The sequence below is a fragment of the Equus quagga genome, chromosome 17 (genome assembly GCF_021613505.1).
Source record: "Equus quagga isolate Etosha38 chromosome 17, UCLA_HA_Equagga_1.0, whole genome shotgun sequence".
NCBI lineage: Eukaryota > Metazoa > Chordata > Mammalia > Perissodactyla > Equidae > Equus > Equus quagga.
In genome coordinates this window covers 28,853,777-28,875,716 of record NC_060283.1, presented here as the reverse complement: position 1 = coordinate 28,875,716, position 21,940 = coordinate 28,853,777, and the positions used below count along the sequence as shown (strand labels likewise).

The 21,940-nt window shown below is 41.2% G+C and overlaps 1 protein-coding gene across 3 annotated transcripts in view; it reads left to right on the top strand.

The window, feature by feature from the left end:
- Positions 1-21,940, top strand: part of TRIM44 (tripartite motif containing 44) — a 106,245-nt gene that overhangs the window by 24,749 nt on the left and 59,556 nt on the right. For 2 of the 3 annotated variants that reach the window (XM_046643638.1, XM_046643639.1), the window contains exon 3: positions 17,209-17,448. In XM_046643638.1, coding sequence (XP_046499594.1) covers positions 17,209-17,448 — 240 coding nt within the window. Of the gene's footprint in view, positions 1-17,208; positions 17,449-18,763; positions 19,025-21,940 lie in introns of those variants that run through there. The other variant, XM_046643641.1, reaches the window with a different exon arrangement.

Genomic DNA, 21,940 nt, shown 5'->3' with positions numbered 1-21,940 from the left:
TCTCTCTCTCTCTCTCTCTCTCTCTCTCTCTCTCTCTCTCTCTCTCTCTCTCTCTCTCTCTCTCTCTGTCCGTCCGTCCCTATCCATCTGAGTCCATCTATAACAGGATTTTTAGGAAAGTTAGTGTTCTGAGTTCTTTACAGCTTTCCTTTGTTCACAGTTTACCCGAGGAAACTGAAGCTTAGAAAACACATGGTTTCCCTTCCCTTCCTTCCCCTGCCCAGTCTCTCAGAGAGCATTGAACCAGAAGCAAAACATACTCAGCTCAGTCAAACCCACCCCTTGTTATGCAGTTACTATCAGCCACGTTCTCTAGTATATATCGATTGCTTTTCTTTCCACCTAAGATGTGGTGTTCATTGTTTCCTGTAGCTGGCATGCTTGAAACAGTTAAAAACACAGTTGTGTATCTCAAATATTAAACTTATAAGAAGTTATTCTCAATAAAAAGTGTCTTAAACTTGAATCAGGTGGCTCACATTATCTGTCTAACTGGAGTGGGATTAAACATGCAATCTAGTCACACTAAGACTGCCTAAAATGTATCAGGTTTTTCTTCTTTTCTCCAATCTCTAACGGTGTTCTTACTGAGTTGTGAGACCAAAGAGTTGTCTAGCAACATGAAATTAGTTAAAAAGATCTGAAGATGGTTTTCTTATTTTATTTTAATGTAGCATTTAATTTAATAATAATTACACATTTAATTTAATAATTGCGAGAGAACTTTACAGTCATTTTTAGTAGCTGATATCATTGACGTGGAACACAGCCCAGTCCTTCACTCTCTTGTGCTAATCGGACTCTTGTTAAAATGATAGATTTTGCATGTACAAATAGTAATGGATATAAGCGAAACCTAACTTGAATTCTTCTTGTTAATGTCCTTTTATTCACCAGGGTCAATGACCTCATGGTGGTCCTTGCCCTGCCCCAGGACACACGTATTCACAGGGCCAGTGTTTATTTAACCAACTGAAGCAGAGAATTGAGATGCATCAGTTATCAAGTTGATTCATTCAAAAAGTGTTCCTTTGGGTGAAGGGTTATTAGAATTATTGACCTATTTCTCTGCTTTTCACTTAAAAAGTTGTAAGTAGTAATCTTGGAGGGTATGACTTGTTTATTTTATCTCTGTTTCCTCAAGCCCTGTTAGCATGGTACCTGGCAGGTAATAATTGTTATGCATTGTCTATTACAACAACCCTATGAAAAGAACTATTATTATTTGCCTTGTTTTATGGATGAGCAATCCAAGACTTGGTTTAAATAGCTTGCTAGTAAGTGACAGGACCAGGACTTAACTTCAGATTTGTCTTACTCCATATTCTTCGTCCCCACACTATTGTTGAACACATGGCTGAGTGGATATATATACATATAGTCCGTCATCGCTAGCAGTATGGCTCTTCACTGACTACTTTTCCCTCACACTCTTACCTCCCTTTTCTGGATCCTGCAGCCACGGCTCCCCACAATCCTAAAGTCCCAGGACTGGAGAGTGGCTTTTTCCAACAGAAAACGTGGGGAGATGCAAGCGAGCCGGGACAGCTCCAGAGCATTCAGCCCTGGCTAAATGAGGAACGGAGGCAGGTGCTTCAGTGGTGTCCTCTTACTGATGGAGGACACCAAACGGGAACAATACCTGCGCCTTCTCAGGTCTCATCCAGGCTCAGAGGAATGGACCCAGAAGCACATGTGCCTCTTTTTATCCTCTGTAGACACTTGGGCAGCAGAAAGAGGGGGAACAAGCTCTTGCCCTCTGTCACCATGCCCCTGCCTTTATCAAAACAAAACGACTTCCTCTTTTCCCGGTCACCCTGTTATAAAAGTAGTACATGTTCTCTGTAGGAAAAGGTGGGAAATTCAGACAGGAATAAAGAAGAAAGGGAAAGATCAGCCGTTCTTCCACCGGCAGTGGTTTCTAAGCTTTGAATACTTTTTTTTTTTTTTTGAAATGCAGGTTCTTGAGCCTCACCCAGAGCATCTAATTTAGTAGTTCTGAGTTCCGCTTTTTTAATATGCAGCCTGGATGATTCTGATGCACGTGGTCAATACATCACGCTTTGAGACGCACCTATGGAAAAACTGGTTAATATTATGGTGCTTTGCCCTTCCAGTAGAACATTAATATGATTCTCCCTCTATGTAACTGTTATTCTATGTGTATACATATGTAGAACTATATGACTATGTATACATAAATAGTTTGTATCCATCTTTTTTCACCTAACATTATCCCATATAAATGCATACATTTTCATCATTTGAATCCAATTCCATCTTTGAACCCCAGTTTAGAAAACTAAAATCCTGAATGCCAATCTGCAATTATTGTCAAATGGAAGTTTTACCTAATAAGGCATTTCTGTTTTCTTTGTAATATCAGAAGCAGATTCTGTAAGGTTTTCTGTTTTTTTGGTGTTTTTTGAGGCAGGCATGACAGTCACAGTCTCAGGTTATTCAGGCAGTCACGTTGAAACTGAGTTACTGCAAAGTCCTGCACTCAGCCCCAGGCTGTCCGTTTCACAGCATCTCCCTCCCCATTATTCAGGTGTCTCACATATGACTGAATGAATAAACGTAGGGCTCAGTTGGAAGTGTGAGGCCATCTGCATCAATGCCCCCCCCAACCGCCGCCCCTGCTTTACTGATGAGGAAACTGAGGTGTGAAGAGAGTAAGGGTTCTTGCCCAACGTCATCAGGCAGTTATAGTAGAGCCGGAGCAAGTTGACAGCTTTTAGGACTACAGCTTTGTAGTTTTCCCCATAAAGAGAAGTTTTGTCCATTTGACAAAGATGTGGAAAAATTGGAACCCTCATACATTTCTGGTGGGATTGTAAAATGGTGCAGTCTCTTTGGAAAACAGTCTGGCAGTCCTCAAAAGGTTAAACTTAGAGTTGCCATATGACCCAGCAATTCCATTCTTATGTGTATACCCAAGAGAAGTGAAAACATATCTCCACGCAAAAGTTGTACACCAGTGTTGATAGCAGCATTCTTCATGCTCTCCAGAATGTGGAAACAACCCAGCTGGTGAACGTGGTACAGTGTGCCACTGTACAGTGGGGTGCTGCTTGGCAGTAAAAAGAAATGTAGTACTGATACATGCTGCGACCAGGAGAACCCTCACAAACGTTATGTTCAGTGAAAGAAACCATTCACAAAAGACCAAACACTTTGTGACTCCATTTGCTTGATTCGTATTCCAGAATAGGCAAATTTATAGAGAGAGTAGACTCGTTGTTGCTTGGGGCTGAGGGAAATGGAGGAATTGGAGAGGGGGGTGGCTACTAATGGCTGTTGGGTTTCTTTTGGGGATGATGATTGCACAACTCTGTGAATATACTAAAAGCACTGAATTGCGTACTTTAAATGGGTGAATTGCATTATACGTGAGTGAATTATGTCTCAGTAAAGCTGTTGAGAGAGAGACTACCTCTTGAATCACTTTTTTCAGCCCTTTGCTTGAAGTGTCCGCAGTGACTGGTCTTTGTCTTTCTCCGGTCCTCTTCCGGATAGGGATGAAGGCAGAAACCTGATGTTGGGCTCTCTCGGGGGAGGCAGTGTTCCGTGGAGAAGGCTCAGGCTCTGGAATCAAGCTGCCCTGGGACAGATCCCCTCCAGCATTGACAGCTGTGCAGTCTTGGGCAGATCCTGTGCTTAACCTCTCCATTTCTCAGGTTCTTTGTTTTTTTCTGCTACAAAATAGGGGATAATGGTACACACTTCATAGGGTTGTTAGGAAGGTTAAATGAGATAATCCCTTTAAAGTGCTTAGTACAACGTCCTGTAAATGTTGGCTGCTGCCAGCTTTCCCCTAGTCCTGAGAACCACCGCTGCCTCCATGGGGCCACCTTCTCCCACCCCACTCCAGAGTTCAGGGGACCTTCCAGTCCTTGTGGAGAAAAATAAGCCATCTGTTTATAACTAACTAGACTCTATACTTTGATCAATTAACAGTTCTCAGGATTAGTGACACTTACAGATTGCAGGTTTTAAAGGGCCATTGCTACCTCTTTGGGTGATGACAGGCAGATTGAGTTGAATCTCCATAGTTGGGACTCCTTGGCGTTGCTGACTGGCTGGCTGTCTCTGTGGGCCTTCCATGGCTGCCTTGCCTGGTATTAGTTCGGTGTGGTTCTGTTCCCCTTTCAAGTCAAAGCAAATGTGTCTGCCTTGGGAGTATGCAGCTGTGTGTCCATATATTCCCAATAAAAACAGGAAATCAGTGCATAGAAGTAATTATGTTTATTGTTATAGAGCAAACTCTCAAGTTAGAACTGCTTGGTGCCAAATTAAAAGAAAAATGAAGAAATTAAGAATCACAGAAGAAATTAAATGTCGCATTTGAGAGACATTAGGAGAGATATCCCCACTTTAAAGTTGACAACTCTGAGATTCTTGTTTCCTTCCTGTTCCCCCTTCCCCTGCAGCTCTACCCTTTGGCTGTTTTCTTTCTCTTGGAGCCCCAGAGCTCCTAACTGGGGCACTCTACAGACCAACCGTCTCTCAGCATTTTAAAACTAGGGTAGAGGGGCCAGCCCCGTGGCCGAGTGGTTAAGTTCGCACGCTCCGCTTTCGCCACCCAGGGTTTCACCGGTTCGGATCCTGGGCGCGGACATGGCACTGTTCATCAAGCCATGCTGAGGCGGCATCCCACATGCCACAACTAAAAATATACAACTGTGTACCCGGGGGCTTTGGGGAGAAAAAAGAAAAATAAAATCTTTGAAAAAAAACCTAGGGTAGGCATGGTTTCTGAGCTGCCTAGTAGGCTGGAGCATTGTTGGAAAGCAAAGGGCTCGAGCTTTAATGGCTTAATAAAATTAACGCATTGGAGTGTTCTTCTCCCCCTGCTCCAGATCCTTTCTGCACCGGCAGGAGACTTGATAATACACCTTCTGCCAGAGCTTGAAGGCTGATTACATGGCCAATGTGGAGAGGGGAGTAGAGCTGTCAGGACCCCCCCATAGCAGCCACGCTTCACATTCCCAGTGCAGGATTGTATTTGACACTTAATTTAGGAACCTGGATACCTAGATATAAAACTTTCCTGCCATAATAGTGATAAAAACCATGCAGATTTTTATTTAAGGGTCTCCTCCTCTCCTGTCCCCGCCTCCCCTTTCCCTTTTAGTTCAACCTCTCATTCAGCTAGGCAGTAGAACTCAGGTTTGCACAAGGACAAAGGTGTTTTCTTTGATATCTTGATGCTAAAGCTACAGAATGTAATTCTCAGTCAGTCTCAGTCTGTATGGAGCTGCTTGCATGTGTATAGAAACGTAAAATCTGAGAACCACGCCTCTCTCATTGACTCTGCATTTAGCCAAAAGGCAAATCCATCCAGTTTCTGCAGCTGTGTAGAGAACTTCCATTCGACCCAGCGATCCAGCTGACGACCATCCCCTTGTGGAATGGCTTTTGTTTGCTTCTGTAGCAGGTGAAATCGATTCTATGATATTGCCTTAATTCCTAACTCAATATGATTAGACATCATAATTCCCATTTTACACATAAAGAAGCTAAGACTTAAGAGGTTAAATGACTTGTCCAAGGCCACGGGGCTAATGACGCCAATAAATTGCCTTTGTGTGATTGCTATATAGGATTATTAGTAGTTGCAGGAAGTTATTAACTTTTTACCTATAGAAGGTGGGGTGGGAATAGTATACAAATAGAGAATTTGTTCAGACTTTCAGGGAAAAAATTTACCATGAGTATGACATGCTTTCCTTTCCTTACCTGGTGAAAGAGCATAGACGTGGGAGGCAGGTGACCTGAGTCCGCATACTGGCACTTACTGCCTGTATCACTGATTTGTCTGAGCCTTCAGTTTCATCTATAAAATAGGTCTAATCATATCACCTTTATATTAATGAGTACCCTGAAAACGGAAGCTTTTGAGGAGCTTTTTGCCTTTCCAGCAAAAGGCAGCCATTGTTCCCTGACAGCCTGGGGCCATTTGCTGAAACTGAGGCAGGGAGCCTCTGCTTGACATCCTTACTCTTCAGGGCCTAGAATGTGTGACAAAGTCCTTCCAGTGTTCCCTTGGGAAATTAGAGTCTGCACTCGCAAGGGTATAGGCTCTCTTTGTCTAAAAAACTATTTAGGGGCTCTTTCTGAGAGCTCAGTGGGTCCTATAGGAAAAGTGCACAGTAACTGTTCACGGGTACTTTTATCTGGGCTAGCAGAACAGTTCTGCTGATGTACTTGTGTGTCCAGAGAGTACTGACATATCTAGGAGAACGATGTCATCACCGCTTTTTGACACGTGAAGAAGCTTTCCTCTTTCTGAGTTCAGAAGCAGCGTTAGCAGAGCCAGTGCTCAGACCTCCTTCTCTGCCACAGGAAGCCATGAGCTGTCCCATTTTGACTCTAGCACAGAGGACTCAGAAAACAGGAACCTACATTTCAGTGCTGTTTCCCGAGTGTTCCTGGAGGTGTGCAGTTGTTTTGTTTCTGTGGTTTTGATGGTGTACAAATAGCTGTGGCTTTGCAGGGAAGGTGTTTGGGTAGAAAACTGGAGTGGAGGTGGAGGGGTGAGTCTTGTTTTAAAATTGGTTTAATCTTCAGCAGATAGAATAGGCTTTCTTTGTATATTTCAAGTCTAAGAGACTTAAAAATAGTATAATTTCTCGTTAGTTGCCCCCTGAAACTTTGTCAGTTTCTACCTCCCACTTGGTGCATGATAATTCCTGAAGCAGAAGCTGTCTTTCTAGTTTATGCACGGGTTAAGGTGGAAAGAAAGCAAGAAAACAAGGTGAAATAGAAGCTCTCACTCTTGTTCTTGTTTGTTACAGGTCCTGGGTATCTCTGGGAAATCATTCTTCTACTTTCACATTTCTATAGGGAGTCACCCAGAGTTTTTCCTGCTCACTCAGGAAAAGTGGTGCTCAGAAGTTTGTGATTGCTTGCTTTAGTGCCGCCCTGGAGTTAGGCAAAGAGAGAAGCATCTTAAGAGCAAGAAATAGTGTTGAATCAAAGTGAGCCCAGCATGCCGTTTGAACTGTTCTTTGGTGCATCCAGTTCAGTGCCATGACACTAGGTTACACATCACGTTGTCGTGGCAGTAGAGTCATAGCAGCTGATAGTGTGACCCAGCAGCCCTGGGAGGAGAGGAAGCTTGGCAGTGATGCCACAACCATAGTGATTAGATCTCCGTCTCTCACGCCACGGGCTGCTTATCAGTCTGCTGTGACTGTCTCTCTCTCAGTTGACTAGGGCTGCATAGTTGCTATCCACTTTACAGCTGATTAGCAGATTCAATTCAAGTGTTTATTAGGATCTTTCATGTACAGTGCCTCTAGGAAACATGGTCCTGAGCCTCTAATGCTGTGTGTGCACGTACATGTATTTTTATGTTTGTATGTGAGGGGAGGGGAAACCATGAAAGGGAGGAGATTCAGAAGAAGCATATTACGGGGTTGTATGCATGACGCTGTGAAAGAATAATAGAGTACTTAGGCTCAAGCACCAAAATTTATAGTCTCAGTGAGAAGCACTCTGGCAGAAATAGAGTAGGGTTGGAGTATTCTGACTGTAATGTGGGGTTCCTGTCTGAGAGAATGTGATTCAAAGGTACAGTGTGAGTCAAATGTGCAAGCCGAGCCAAAGACTGTATAAGACAAAGCTAAGGTCTGAACACCAAGCAGGAGGGAGTGAGGGGCACGTATGATTACTAAGTCCGAAGGGGCCAAACGTGGGATTTGAGGTCAAGATTAGAAAGCCGATGATTCAGGGCCAAGCAGAGATGAGAAGGGAGAGAAAGCTGGCGTATGGAGCAAGTGGGAGGTAGGATCAGGATCCTAAACAACTTCTTCAAATCACCCAGAAACTCGTTGACTTCGAATGTTGTTTCAGCAAGTTAGTGGTGCAGGTGAGAGTGGGACTGGGGCAGAGGGCCTGGGTGCAGTGGGCGGGTGGAGCTAATCTGGAGCACTTGGTTCTAGAGAAAGGGTCTAGATATGAGTAGAGAGTAGTAGGAAGGAACGCGAAGAAGGGGCTTTTCATAGATACAGGGTGGACTTCTTCCGTCAGACTGTGGCAGAGAGGCAGATGTGGAATGATTTGTGACATTTAGTGAGAATGTTTTCACCACCATTATGTGCAAGACCCTAAGCAAGGTGTTATGATTTGTCTTCCAGATGTTAAGTTAAGAGACCTATTATCTGGTGGAGAAAATAAAAACTTGACTCCAGAGTTTAGAGCCCCGGTTATTGCCTAAACCGTGGTATTGTTAAGGGAGAAAGAGGGGGAACAGGACAAGGTTTGAGGGGAAGATATTGGAGAATAATATAGCGGTTAGAAAGCAGATTATGGAGTCAAACTATTTGGGTTTAAACTCCAGCTCAGCCACTGTGTGTGTGAATTTGAGCAGGTGTTGTACCCCTCTATACTTCAGTTTCTTCATCTGTAAAATTGGTGTAGTAGTCATTGCCACCTCGTGGTGTCCCTGTGATGATTAATTGAAGTAGCGCATGTAGAGTGCTTAGAATAGTGCCTGATGCGAGGGCACTCAGAACAGGTCGCAAGGACAATGAGGGGGAGGAGGGAGAGGGTTCAGTTTGAGGCTTGATGGTTTGAATAATAGAAAAGTATCCAGGTGGAGATACCGAAAGGGATTGTGAGCCTGGAGACCCGGAGAGAATTTCTGCTCTTCGGAGCCTTCTCCATGGAGGCAGTAGTTGAACTGCACAGATGGAACGAGATTGCTATGCAGGAGGGTTTGGACAGAAAGCAGTTTTGCCCCCTGAGGACATTTAACAGTGTCTGGAGACTCTTGGTTGTCATGATTCAGGGTAGGGATTGATGCTGCCATCATTTACTGCATAGAGGCCAGGGATGCTGCTACAGATCTTACAATGCACAGGACTCTTCCCTCACAACAAAGAATTAGCAGCTCCAAATATCAGTAGTGCTGAGGTTGAAAAACCCTAGCGTTGAGGGATTTCTCAGTTGCAGTCACCTGGAGAGAGAGTGTACCATTACAGGGGCAAAGCTGATAAACAGCCAGCCAGAGAAGTCCAGGGTCACAGAAACCATGGGAGGAAAGAAATTAAAGACTGAGGGGCATCAGTAGTGCTGAATACTACACACAGGTCAGTAGTGAGGTCACGTGGAGTTGGTGACCAGTAGACTCTTTAGTGGTAGAGGGGACCAGGCATCAGGTGTTATGTGACTCTATGCTTTGTGGTTAAAGGTGGGAGAAGGTGTAGGGGAACACAATTTGCTCCCCCAAAATGTGTCTCTTTGGCTTGATTATTTTTAAGAACAAAACACTCAGATAGAAACTTTGACCCTCCCCCAACTGCCTAAAAGAATTTAAGATACAAGGCCTGTTCCAGGAAGGAGCTCTCACCATAGATAACTAGAGTATAATATGAACTAGATGTGGTAGGGAGGAGCCTAGCAAGACCCACTTGATCAAAGGCTCCTTCATATCCCATTGTCTCCACAAGGAATGGCAAACGTTTGTTTACCAAACATTTGCTTTTGCATCTCCATGTGAATTGCTTTCCTCCCTTGTGAAGTCCCAAACCGATACCCGCAACATGGTCTTTTGTCTTTAGCTAAAGATGGTATTTAAGGTGGTGACTTTGGCCATTTCAACAAGTTACTCAGTTTTTCTGGATCTCTCCCATGTATAAATATTATTAAAGTTTGTGTGCTTTTCTCCTGTTATTCTTTCTCATGTCAATTTAATTCTTAGTGCAGCTGGAAGAACCTAGAAGGGTAGAGGAAAATTTCTTCTCTACAGAGGATAATCACTTGATAGGGCAGCAATGTCAAAAGAAAAAAGTTATCCTGCAGTCTTCTTTACTTTTTTAGTTTGGCTGTGTCACCCTAACAACTTCTAAATCAGATTCCTGGTCTCCTGAAACTCCCTCTTGTTTGGGCAACAGATACGATTAGACACAAATCTGGATTGGTGAATTATTGTTCCAAGAGCATAAAACTTATGCAGTTGTATTATTTTAGAGATGAAAGAACTGAATGTGGCTTTTCATTTTTATTGACTCTGGAGCCCAAGGCCCTGAGAAATTCAGTGACTCGCCCAAAGTGACACAACTGGTTGGTTCCAAAAGACAGCACTGGCTAACACTCTAACTTTCCGTCCTGAGTGCTCTCCTCTGTGCTGAGTTGCTTTCCCGTGATCTAATCCTGGTTCTCAGAGGCTCAGTTTCCTTTTCAGTAGGAGGATGCTATATGGAGTGGTTGTCAGAGTGCTAACCTGGAAAAAGACTGACCTGAGGGGAATCTTTGCTCCATAGCTTACCTCCTGCATAACTAGGCAGGTGACTTAGCCACTGTGCTCTTCAGTTTCCACTCACACAAAGTGAAAATACTCCTGCCTGCCTGAGGGTTAGATCAGAACTACGTATATGATGGCACCTGGAACACTGCCTGTGTGTGAAGCTCGTAGTATTTTCATTATCATTATTCAGAAGGCCCTGTCTTTGTTATGGATTAAAAGACAGGAGAATGTCCGATGACGGAAACCAGGCTAAAGTTAGGCATGCCTCCTGTTTCACCCAGCGTTGCTCCTGTTGCTGTCTCACACTCTGTAGTATGAGCAATGTCATGAGGGTTGGTGCTGCTGTGGATATACTACGTCCTGAAGCAGATGTCTCTCGGGTCTGTTGTGACGATGTCTATTTGTCATTGATGAGCCTGGTATTTCTCAAAAGTAAATGACTTCACCCTTCAGGTCACTCATTGGGGCAGCTAGTTAGACCTTTTCAGAGTTTTTCCAGACACTGAAACCTACTCTTTTGAGGAGCCCCAGGATGACTGAGACTCCCATATAGGAAACTTCAAATGACAGGAGCAGTATGTGCTAAGTACTTAGCTGTTATGGAAGCCATTATTTTAATGGGCTTAAGCTGAAGAAGACTTTGGTTTTGTATCTAAAGTCATCAGCATACTCAAGGTCTTCTAGATTTTCTCCTGTATTATCTTAGAGGAGTGTTTTGGTTTTGCATTTTATATTTAGGTCTGTGATCCATTTTGAGTTAATTTTTGTGAAAGATGTAAGGTCTGTGACTGGATTCATATTTTTGCCTGTGGATACCCAGTCATTCCAGCATCATTTGTTAAAAAGACTGCCCTTTCTCCATTGTATTGCCTGTGGTCCTTTGTTCAAGATCAGTTGACTATATTTATGTAGCGCTGTTTCTGAGCTCTGTATTCTGTTCCACTGATACTTGTTTGTTCTTTCACCAGTACCACACAGTCTTGATTCCTGGAGCTTTTTAGTAAGTTTTGAAGTCAGGTAGTGTCAGTCCTCTCACTTTCTTCTTCTCCTTCAATATTGCGTTGACTAATCTGGGTCTTTTGCCCCTCAATATAAATTTAGAATCAGTTTATCAATATCCACAAAATAACTTGTTGGGGTTTTGATTGCGATTGCATTGAATCTATAGATCAAGTTGGAAAGAATTGACATCTTGACAGTATTTAGTCTTCCTAGCCATGAGCACAGAATAGCTTTACCTTTATTTAGTTCTCCTTTGATTTCTTTCATCAGCATTTTGTAGTTTTCCTCATACAGATTTTGTACATATTTTGTTAGATTTATACCTAAGTATTTAACTTTTGGGGTGCTAGTGTATATGGTATTGTGTTTTTAAATTCAAATTCCACTTGTTCGTTACTGGTATATAGGAAAGTTACTGACTTTTGTAACTTAACTTTATATCCAGCAACCTTGCTGTAGTTGCTTATTAGTTCCAGAAATTTTTTTTGTCAGTTCTTTCAGGTTTTCTACATAGATGATCATGCCATTTGTGAACAAAGACAGCTTTATTTCTACCTTCCCAATCTGCAAACCTTTTGTTTCCTTTTTTTGTATTATTGCATTAGCTGGGACTTCCTGCATTGATGTTGAAAAGGCAAAGTGAGAGGACACATCCTTGCTTTGTTGAGGACACTGCTTTGTTGCTGATCTTAGCAGGACAGCTCTAGTTTCTCACCATGAAGTATGATGTTAGCTGTAGGTGTTTTTTGTGAAGTTGGGAAAGTTCCCCTCTATTCCTAGTTTGCTGAGAGGTTTTTTTTTTTTTTTATCATAAAGAGATATTAGATTTTGTCAGATGCCTTTTCTGCATCTATTAATACTATTGTGTGGTTTTTCTTCTTTAGCCTGTGGATGTGATAGATTATATTAACTGATTTTCAAATGTTGAACCAGCCTTGCATACTGGGGATAAATCCCACTTGGGTGTCTTGTGCTTCCTTTTATACATTGTTGGATTCAGTTTGCTAATATCTTATTGATAATTTAACTTTTTCTTTGAGCCACATTTCTTTTTGAAAATTATCGTTCAAGAAAAATGTGTCACACGTTATTATAGAAAATTTGGACTGAAAAGTACAAAAGTAAAGAAAAGAAAAGTTCTTTTAATCCCATCACTCGGAGATAACCACTCTCCAACATTTTGGTGTATTTCTTATAGCCTTTTAGAATAGAAATAATAATAACAACAGCAACAGTAAATTTCACTTTTACTTCATTGAGTGGATACTTGAAATAGCCAAGTCATAACTGAAGTGGGGATCCCATGGTGGTATACTAACAAACTGGGGAGGATGAAAGGAGGTAAAGAGGATACAAATGACTGCTTTTGTCTTGAGGCTTCTGATGAAGATGAGAAAAATGGTTTAAGGAAGAGATTAAACGTTCACTTTAATAACCTTTTCTCTACCCTCAGTTGTAAACTCTGAGCAATTCAGGCTTTTAACCAGGTTGTCAGGAAAATGTTTGACATCACACAGAATGTTAGTAATGGACTATAGTTCATAGCTCATCTCTGCTGTGTTTCTGGGCTGCTGGATAATTTTCCAAGCCTAAGGAGCAGGCACTTGTTTTATTCGTAGATAGTGCCTATTCCTCTCATACACAGAAGACACAGGAAATGGGAGACCTTTTCTCCACCGCAAAAGGACCCTGTCCTCCTTGTTGTTGAACCTCCTCCCTTGCCTGCCCTCACTGGAGCCTGGCCAAGTTTTGGAAGGAGCTCTCTTGGAGTAAAATGCCAGAGTAAATACTGGAGGCTGTACAGAAGCCTCAGCTTTGAGATTCCCAAGCTGAAAGTTGCCATGGCACTGGCATGCTGGGCGGGCACTGTGCTGCAGGAGTGAGGACAGCTTGCGGCGTCTCAAAAGTTCGATTTCCTGCTTTTTAATTTTTCTATTTTAGAATAGTGATCATTCAGAAGAGGAAAAGGGGAGTAAAACTGGACTTGACCTTTTCAGGAGGACCTGACCTTTTCAGGAGGTAGAGTCTTCACACTCTATTTCATGCAGTCTACATTTTTTGCAGTCGTTTTTGGAGTAGGAGCCTTTAAACTTACTTGCAGGAAATTTGGTTAATAGAACAGGTATTTCTGAAACCTTCAATCAGTGTAGAATTGGATCCTTTTCTTTTGTTTAGCTTCCTGCTCCTGACCCTGTTCTGTCTTTCTCAGTTTATCTCAGCAACACTTTTCTGGAACAAATCTTTCTTAAGCCATAATGTTCTCTAGCTGGTTTGCTGCTTGTTTTTATAATCTGCCTATAATAGAAAAGTAAATAAAACTTTAGTTTCCTACAGGCCAGCTAGCTAGGAGTTAATGGCTTCTAACCCTTGTCTAGCACATCGAATGGTGGTGTTTTTAAGTACAAGCTCTTAATTCAAGGTTTTATGTGTTTAATTATGTGTGTGTAAAGTGCTAGTCTACATGCCTCTTGGGTCCAGCCTAGCTTGGAAATATTAACTACAAGAGCATGTAGAAAGTACTGTGGGTTGAGACTTAACTCTTGAGATGTACATTCTTTATCCCAAGATTCACTTCGGGGGAGTAGCATCCTAGTGGGGATAACATCAGAAGCAGCCTGTTAACTGAGGAAACATCTCAATTAAGAAGAAGGAAATTTGAAGAACTTGAAGCAGGCAGAAAGGGATCGTTAGAGGCAATATGTTTTAGCAGAAAGTCTGCTGGACTCGACCAGAGGAAAGTTGGTTTTTAAACCTGACTTTATTGCTGCACTTCTCTGGAGCCTCTTTTGTGTGTGTGTGTGTGTTTTACCTATAAAACGAGGAGGTTGGAGTCAGCTCTAATGAGAACAGTCAGATGTTCACTAGTTATGACCATTCACAAATAAGCGGCCAATTTTTTTCAAATTACAATGCTATGTTTAAGTAATAACATAGCTTTTCACCCTAATGCAGCCATAACAAAGATATATCAATTTGCTTGTAACATAGGGCTTTAAGGTTTCAACAACTTAGGGGCCAGTCAGTTGACCAAAGGGAGAAAACTCCTTTTAGGGTTTCATTTGTGTAGAGGACCCAGACCCCTCAGGTGAGATTTTCCTGGAGACCATTGCCAGTGCCCTAGGAAGTGCTTCAAGGAGGAAGGGGAGATTTTTCTTTTAACCAGAGTAGTTCCTCTTTTGGCTCTATTATATTTTGGAGTTCTACATTAAGATTTTGTTTGGCGTGAGGGAAGTTCTGTGGCTTTTAAAAGGTTTGACAACTACTAGTAGATCCTATAAAAAAGGAACATTTTGTATCACCACCAGTTTCATCATTCTGTGATACATCCAGCCTTCCTTCTTCTCTGCTTATGTAGAATTTTCTCCTTTTACATAACACCACATGTAGTATAGTCAAGAGTATGAGACTATCACTCTCAACTTCTGGGAGCTATGGGATAGAGCCTGAAGAAGTTCTAAGAAACCTCCTCAGAAATGATGTCACTGGCTCCCAGGTAGCAGGTGCTGATGTGAAGGGCCTCCTGCTTCTTGGAGAACTGTGCAGTTTATAGCAGAATGGTTTTGATAGCAAGGAGGTGAAATGAAACCTAAAAGGGAGTTTTGAAAGCTATTTCACTCCTGCTGTTGGTAGGAGTCCTTTCTCCAGAGCTACCACCTGCCCAGTCCCCCAAGAAGTCTGTCCTTTGGGCTCTGAATTTGAAAGGATGCTGTGACCCAGAAGTTTGTTCTTGCCGTTCTGAACTTGGTTGGAGCATACCTATTTGTTGATCAGTAGAGAACAGGATTGGAAGAAGGCATAAAGGGTTTTAGAGAGTAGATTATTCTGCCTTCAGTTCTCATTTGTGGCCTAATTTGTATAAAATAAACTACATAAAGGTTAAAAAATCTGCTTAAAGCAATGGGAAATAAAAACTTTAATTTTTCAAAACCATGATTTATCACCTAGTGCAGTCTGGTCCACACCTTTCCTGACTATGACATCAGCTTCCTAACTCTGAACCATCTGTGTATGCAAAGTCTAGTAAAATAGATTGCGAGTCAGTTTTATTATGATCTCCATTTTTAGTCACCTGGAACTGTTAAGAGATTTTGTAGGCATTCAGAAAAGTTCATCCCTTGGCTAAAACTTCCTAGGTTTGGTCTCTAAGAGGAGGTCCTAGGTCTTATGAGACCTAATTTATTTCGAGGGTAGAGATCCATTGATGAATGGTCACCATAAAGCATAACAGTCTTGAAATATACACACTAAAAATAAGAAGAAATTCCATAAATAAACACAAATCACAGTTCTCAATCTGATACAGAATTTGCAGGGACATGAATAACATTTGACACTCCCCCTCCCCTTTTCTTTAGCACCAAGGAGAGCACCTACACAGAGTATATGAGTTCTTGAGGGTTTATGTCACTTAGTCACTTGATGTGTGAGCAAATCTGTCGTCCAGGCCTTATTTTTCATTGGTGTTCATATGGCATTGTTACAAAAGCTGCTTAATGTATCTAGCTTCTTTCAGTTTTTAAGGGGCTAATTAAAAATGGCCTCATTTTCCCCTCTCCTTTGGTCTTTCTCTTCTTCAGTCTCCTTTTTAGGTTTTCCCAGTTTGACTTTGTTTCCATCAGATTGTGGTAGTGAACAGAGCACCAGACCAGGAACAAGAAGGTTGGAGTCCTCTGTGTCTCCTCCAGGTTTGCAGCTGTGTCTGTTCACTTATCTGTAAAAGGAAGGCATTCTCTTAGAGCTCTAAAATTTTGTATTGGCCTTTCTCCTTTTGTCTACTGTTCTGCCTCTTCCCTGGTCCCTACCTCAGCTCCTCAGTGTGCACAGTTGTTTAAAAATATTCATAAAATAAACATGCTTGCGAGGAAACATCAGTAAGTGGAGTCACTGGCAGAACAAGGAGTTTAGAAGTTCTTATTTTGGTGGTTTCTCACTTTGTTTGCCTTATGCCCTAGCCAAATATAGCCTGCAGTTGTATTTTATTTGGTCTGCAAAGTTGTTGCAAAATGAAACAATACCGTATTTTCACCCATGAGGGTACAAATCTAAAGGCTTCACTAATATAATCCAGTATTGGTGAAGGTGTAGAGAAATGCTTGCTTTCGTACATTGTTGTAGGAATGTGATTGATGCATCTTTTTTGGAGGGCAGTTTAGCAGTATCAGTCAGTATTTTTAGAGTATATATAAGTTGACTCAGTGACTCCAAAGGTCTATAAAGAAACTCATATGCAAATATTAAAAGGTGTATCCAAGGATGTTCTTGGCTGTATTGTTTGTAATAGCAAAAATTTGGAAATATCCTGCACTTTCATTAAGAAGGGAAATATTTAATAGATATATTTATCCTTTTATTTATATATATAAATATCCATATCTATCTGTATCATACAGACATTAAAAATAACGCAAAGAATAAAGTTGACCTGTACATATTAACATTTTAAATAGGCGAGACACAGAACCATGTGTTCACTATGACCCATTTATAAAAAACAACATAATTGTCAGTATACATATATGTATATAACTAGGTAGGAAAATGGCTGAAGTGGGTGGTACATAACAAACTGTTAACAGTAATTACCCTCTGAGTGGGAAAATGGTATCAGGATGGAGACAGTAGAATTTAACTTTTTACAATATACACTTATCTATTAAATTTTTAAGAAGTAATCATGTATTACTGGTATAAAAATGAACAAAAGGGAAAACAAAAAGGAAGGATAAGGAATTACTTCCCAAAGAATGAAAAAGGCAAAAAGATTAACAGGAAATTTATCGAAGATATTAGGGGAACATTGTTTAGAGGATATTCCCAAAACTTTAGCATCAGGTAGGAACTATGGTTTGTTTTTATTTTGGCCAGAGCTGCCTAGTACTTACAGTAATAGCTCTACCCTTCCATTTCTTTGTGTGTTCAACTTACTATTCTTCCTTGTCTGTGTTCTACAGGTAACCCGGGACCAGATGAAGGTGTTTATACAGCAGGAATTTAAGAAAGTTCAGAAAGTGATTGCTGATGAGGAGCAGAAGGCCCTGCATCTAGTGGACATCCAGGAAGCAATGGCCACGGCTCATGTGACTGAGATACTGGCAGACATCCAGTCCCACATGGACAGGCTGATGACTCAGATGGCCCAAGCCAAGGAACAACTCGATACCTCTAATGAATCAGCGGAGCCAAAGGCAGAGGTAAAAGAAAAAGGAATTAACTGCCCTGTGTGTTAGCTCTGGGAATTCCTCTTTGTGGTCCCTACACATGAATGAATTGAAAACTTAGATGGAGCGTAAGTGTTTAGACTGGGGTGTAAACCAGTGTGTAAGTACTGGCTGCTTGGGCTGCGTCCAGCAACTGGGCCTGGCCAGATATATTCCCAGCCTGATTTAAAGGAGTGTGGTCAGTGGACCAAATACTAATCCTAGTTAGGGAGGGAAACCAGAACTCAGAACCAGAGAAGAGGGCAGTTGACACCTCTCAAGCTGTAAAATGAGCCTGGATGTAAAGTCATCATAGGGATGAGAACTGGGCTGAAGGAGAAGTTACGAAGTGGAGCAGAAAGCGGCCAGAATGAAAGATTTTGGACTGATTCTGGGAATGGCAAAAGGTGCCGTAGGCTGGTTTTTTTACGGAACCAACTGTATAAATTGAGAGTGTAACTGTTGGATTAAGAGAGGCAGGTGAGATAGGACATTGTGAAGATCTAAAAAAGTGTGAGTGAAAGACGTAAGATAGATGTTGAATCACTCACTGTACAAATGTTAGTCACTATATTCATTTGTTATTTTGTAACAGGAATAAAAGTCTTAAGCATTTTACCAAACAACATATTTAGGCATTTAGAATCTATTTCTTAAAAAAATGTAAGTCAGCCATTTAAAAAAACTTATATTTCCACCACTGGAGAGAGGCTATTGTTCATCAGGTTTCATAGCTTTTTGTTGAAAATTCTGGTCAAGCTTATGCCAGAGAGGTTTAGGGTAGGCCCTTTTAGAAGAAAACCTAGGAAAGTTGTATAGACTTTCCAGGACTGCTGCTGACTCAGTGAGCTCAGCCGTAACTAGCAGTCTTGCCTTGGCCCAGGAGTGCCTAGCCTCAGACTAACCAGGCAACAGAAGAGTAAAGGTGTAATCCAGGGGCAGGTACTGTCCAAGCAGTCCTGACAGGAAGTGTAAGAGACCACTGCACAGTTAGCTGCTTTGCATCCAGGGTTCTTGATGAACTTTCATCAGTGTGTGAAAAGACTAGATGAGCTCTTGTTCTTTTCATTTCATCCTCCCCAGAATTAAGAAAGTGTGGGCCTAAGTATGTTTCTACATAGGCAAGAGAGCACTTTATATTCATCATTTCACTGAATTCGTGATAGCGGCATTCATTATCTCCATTTTACAGATAGGATATTGAGATGCAGAGGTGCTGACCCAGTGTCATTTAAGTTAGAAGAAAACAGAGCCAGGATTCAGATTTAAGTCTGTCCTATTCCAATGCCTGTACTTTTTCCCTATGCAGTTATGCAGTATATGCTGTATGCCACGGTTGTATCTGTGGGAAGAATGAGGAGAATCAGTGTCCTAGAGAGCTTTGCATTCCTAAGACCTGTTACAATGTGGAGGTGGTCACACTGTGTCTTAATAAACAAGAAGTTCAAGCGGACCTACTAAAAAGATCAGTGGCATAGCTCTGTCCCAAATTCTCCTCAGATTGGGCCCTCACATTTATTCTGTGTGTTAGTTTGTTTTTTCAAAAATAAAGATTTAATTTTGAGAGAGATCCCCGTCTCTTATTTTCATTTCAAATAATGAATTTAGTCCCTCCCCAGCATTAACTGTCCTATAAGCACTTCAGCTGCTCGGCTACACTATGCTTGTTAACTCTGATGTAATTACTCTTAGAGATGCAAAACTGACAAGGCCTCAGGACCAGGCTGTGGACAAAATAAGCTATTAAAAACAAGAAGTAGCAGTCAGCTGGCTAGAGCTTTTGTACAAGGAGGTGTTACCATCTAATAGCCTCTCATTCCAGCTAATCTGGGAACTATTGATCAGAACAGATTTCTAGTACCTTTCTTTCAAAAGACTCAGCAGAGGAATTCTTCTCTTTCTCTTGCAAGGTACGGATTGTTTTTTAATCACGTGCATTTTGAATTTGGCCAAGAGATTTCCCCCACCCCAACATTTTATTGTGAAGATTTTCAAACATACAGCAAAGTTGAAAGGATTTTACAGATTACACCCATATACCTCCACCTAGATTCTACCATTAACATTTTACTATGCCGATTCATTTTACATATATAGCCACCTTTCCAACCTTCTGCTCCTTAATTCATCTTATTTTTTGATGCATTTAAAAGCAAATTCCAGCTTCCGGTTCTGAACAGGATAGAGTAAACACATTTCATTTTACTTCTTCCACTAATCACAGCAAAAATTCCTGGACAAAATACTTAAGTCACCTACCAGAAGACTCTGAAAAGTGGAGAAATGATGGCAGACTGAGTAGGACCTTGGGATTTGAGGAACCACATGGCAGGGAGTTCCCTGGGGTTTTTCTTGCCTCCTGGGTGCCCTGCAAACTGGAAACACTACTGGGCACAGACTACAAGAAAGTACCCAAGAAAGGTCTGCTCTCTCTAGCCGAAGGACTGGGAAAAGAGCTGTTCAGCTGTAGAGAAACCTTTTGACCACACCTGCCTATTCTGAAGATGAACACCAGAAATCAAACTGCGCCTCTTCCCAGCCCCAATTGGCACTGCAGTAGTGGGGCCAGTAGAGTAAAAACCTATTTTATACCCTCCTCTGTAGTACTGAGGTGTCCTCCTTTGTCCATGGAGCCTTTAGGTGAAAGTCTGACTTCTCGGTAGGGAGAGGTGCCCCTCTCCCAGGGAGCCTGTGGCTGGAACTCTGACTTCAACCCCAGCCCTGCAGTAGCAGAGGAAATAGTACCCCTCTCCTGTGGAGACTGTAGATGGAGCTCTAACTCCTGTCTCCCACCTCTGCATTAACTAGACAATGCCCCTCCCCGAGAGAGTCCGAGGGTGGAAGCTTATCTTCCACCCTTACCCGGTAATGATGAGTTGATGCCCCTCCTCCATCCCCAGCACAGTGGAGGCTGTGGAGTGGAGTCCTGTCTCCTGAGGGAGGCAGACCAGAACAGCACTGCAGAAGCTTTGTGAACTAAATTGACTTTTGAACCACAGTCCACGAAAGTGATGCAGGACAAGTGTTCTGAACCTAAAGAGGCTCTATCTGCTAGAATAAAAGATTTAAATAGGAACTAGATTCTTATGATACTCCAAATGTGTAGGATACAGTCTAAAATTACTCATTTTACCAAGAACAAATAAAATCTCAGCTCTAATGAGAAAAGACAATCAGTAGATGCCAACACTAAGATGACACAGATTTTGGAATTATCAGGCAAGGATTTTAAAGCCACTGTTATAAAAATGTTTCCATGAGCAATAATAAACCATGGAAACAAATGATAAAAAATGTCAGCAAAGAAATAAGATATAAAGAAGGATCAAATGAAAATTTTAGAACTGAAAAATATAATAACTGACATAAAAAATTCACTAGATTGACTCAATGGCAAATTGAAGATGACAGAGGAAAGAATCAGTAAATTTGAAGATATTGGTCTAATATGAACAACCAAGAAGAAAGAGTGAAAAATAATTGAACTGCTGGAGGTGACAGAGGAAAGAAGCAGTGAATTTGAAGACAGATCAAGAGATAGCCAATCTGAACAACCAAGAAAAAGAGATGGAAAAATAATTGAACTGAGTCTTGGGGACCTGTGGGACAATCAAGATCTAACACATGTGACACCTATGTTCAGTAAGGGGGAGGAAAAGGAATGTGGGGCTGAAAAAAATTGAAGAAATAAGGGCTCAAAACTTCTAAAATTTGATTGAAAGGCATAAACCTAGAGATTTAAGAGGCTGAATGAACCCAAGCAAGATAAACTCTAAGAAATCCATACTCAGACACATCAAAATCTAACTTCTGAAAACTAAGGACAAGGAAAAGACCTTGAAAGCAGAGTAGCCAGAGAGAAATGACACATTAACTCTGGAGAGCAATAACTTGAACGGACGTTATGTAGGGTGTTTTTTCTGTACCTATTGAAATGATTATTTGGTTCTCCATTATTCTGTTGTAATGGTTCATTACATTGGTTAATTTTTCAATATTGAATCATCCTTGCATTCCTGAGATAAAGTCCCACTTGGTCATTATGTTTTATCTGGGTTCAATTCATTAATCATTTGTTAAAGATTTTTATGCCTGTGTTCAATGAGGAATATTCATCTGTAATTTTATGTTGTATCATTGTCAGGCTTCGGTATTAGGCCTATGCTGGCCTCAGAAAACAAGCTGAGAAGTATTCCTTCCTCATGTATTTTCTGAAAAAGTTTATGTAAGATTGGTGTTATTTCTTCCTTAAATATTTGGTAGAGTTTACCAGCAAAACCATCTGTCCCAGAGTTTCTTTATGTGAAGGTTTTTGATAAACAATTCAATTTCTTTAATATAGAGCTATTCAAATTTTATTTCATCTTATGATTTAATTTTTAAAAATTTGCTGTAATTTTCAAAGAATTTACTGTTTTCATGTAAATTGTAGTTTTTAGTATAAAGTTGCTCATAGTATTTTCTTAGTACTTTTTAACTGTCTGTA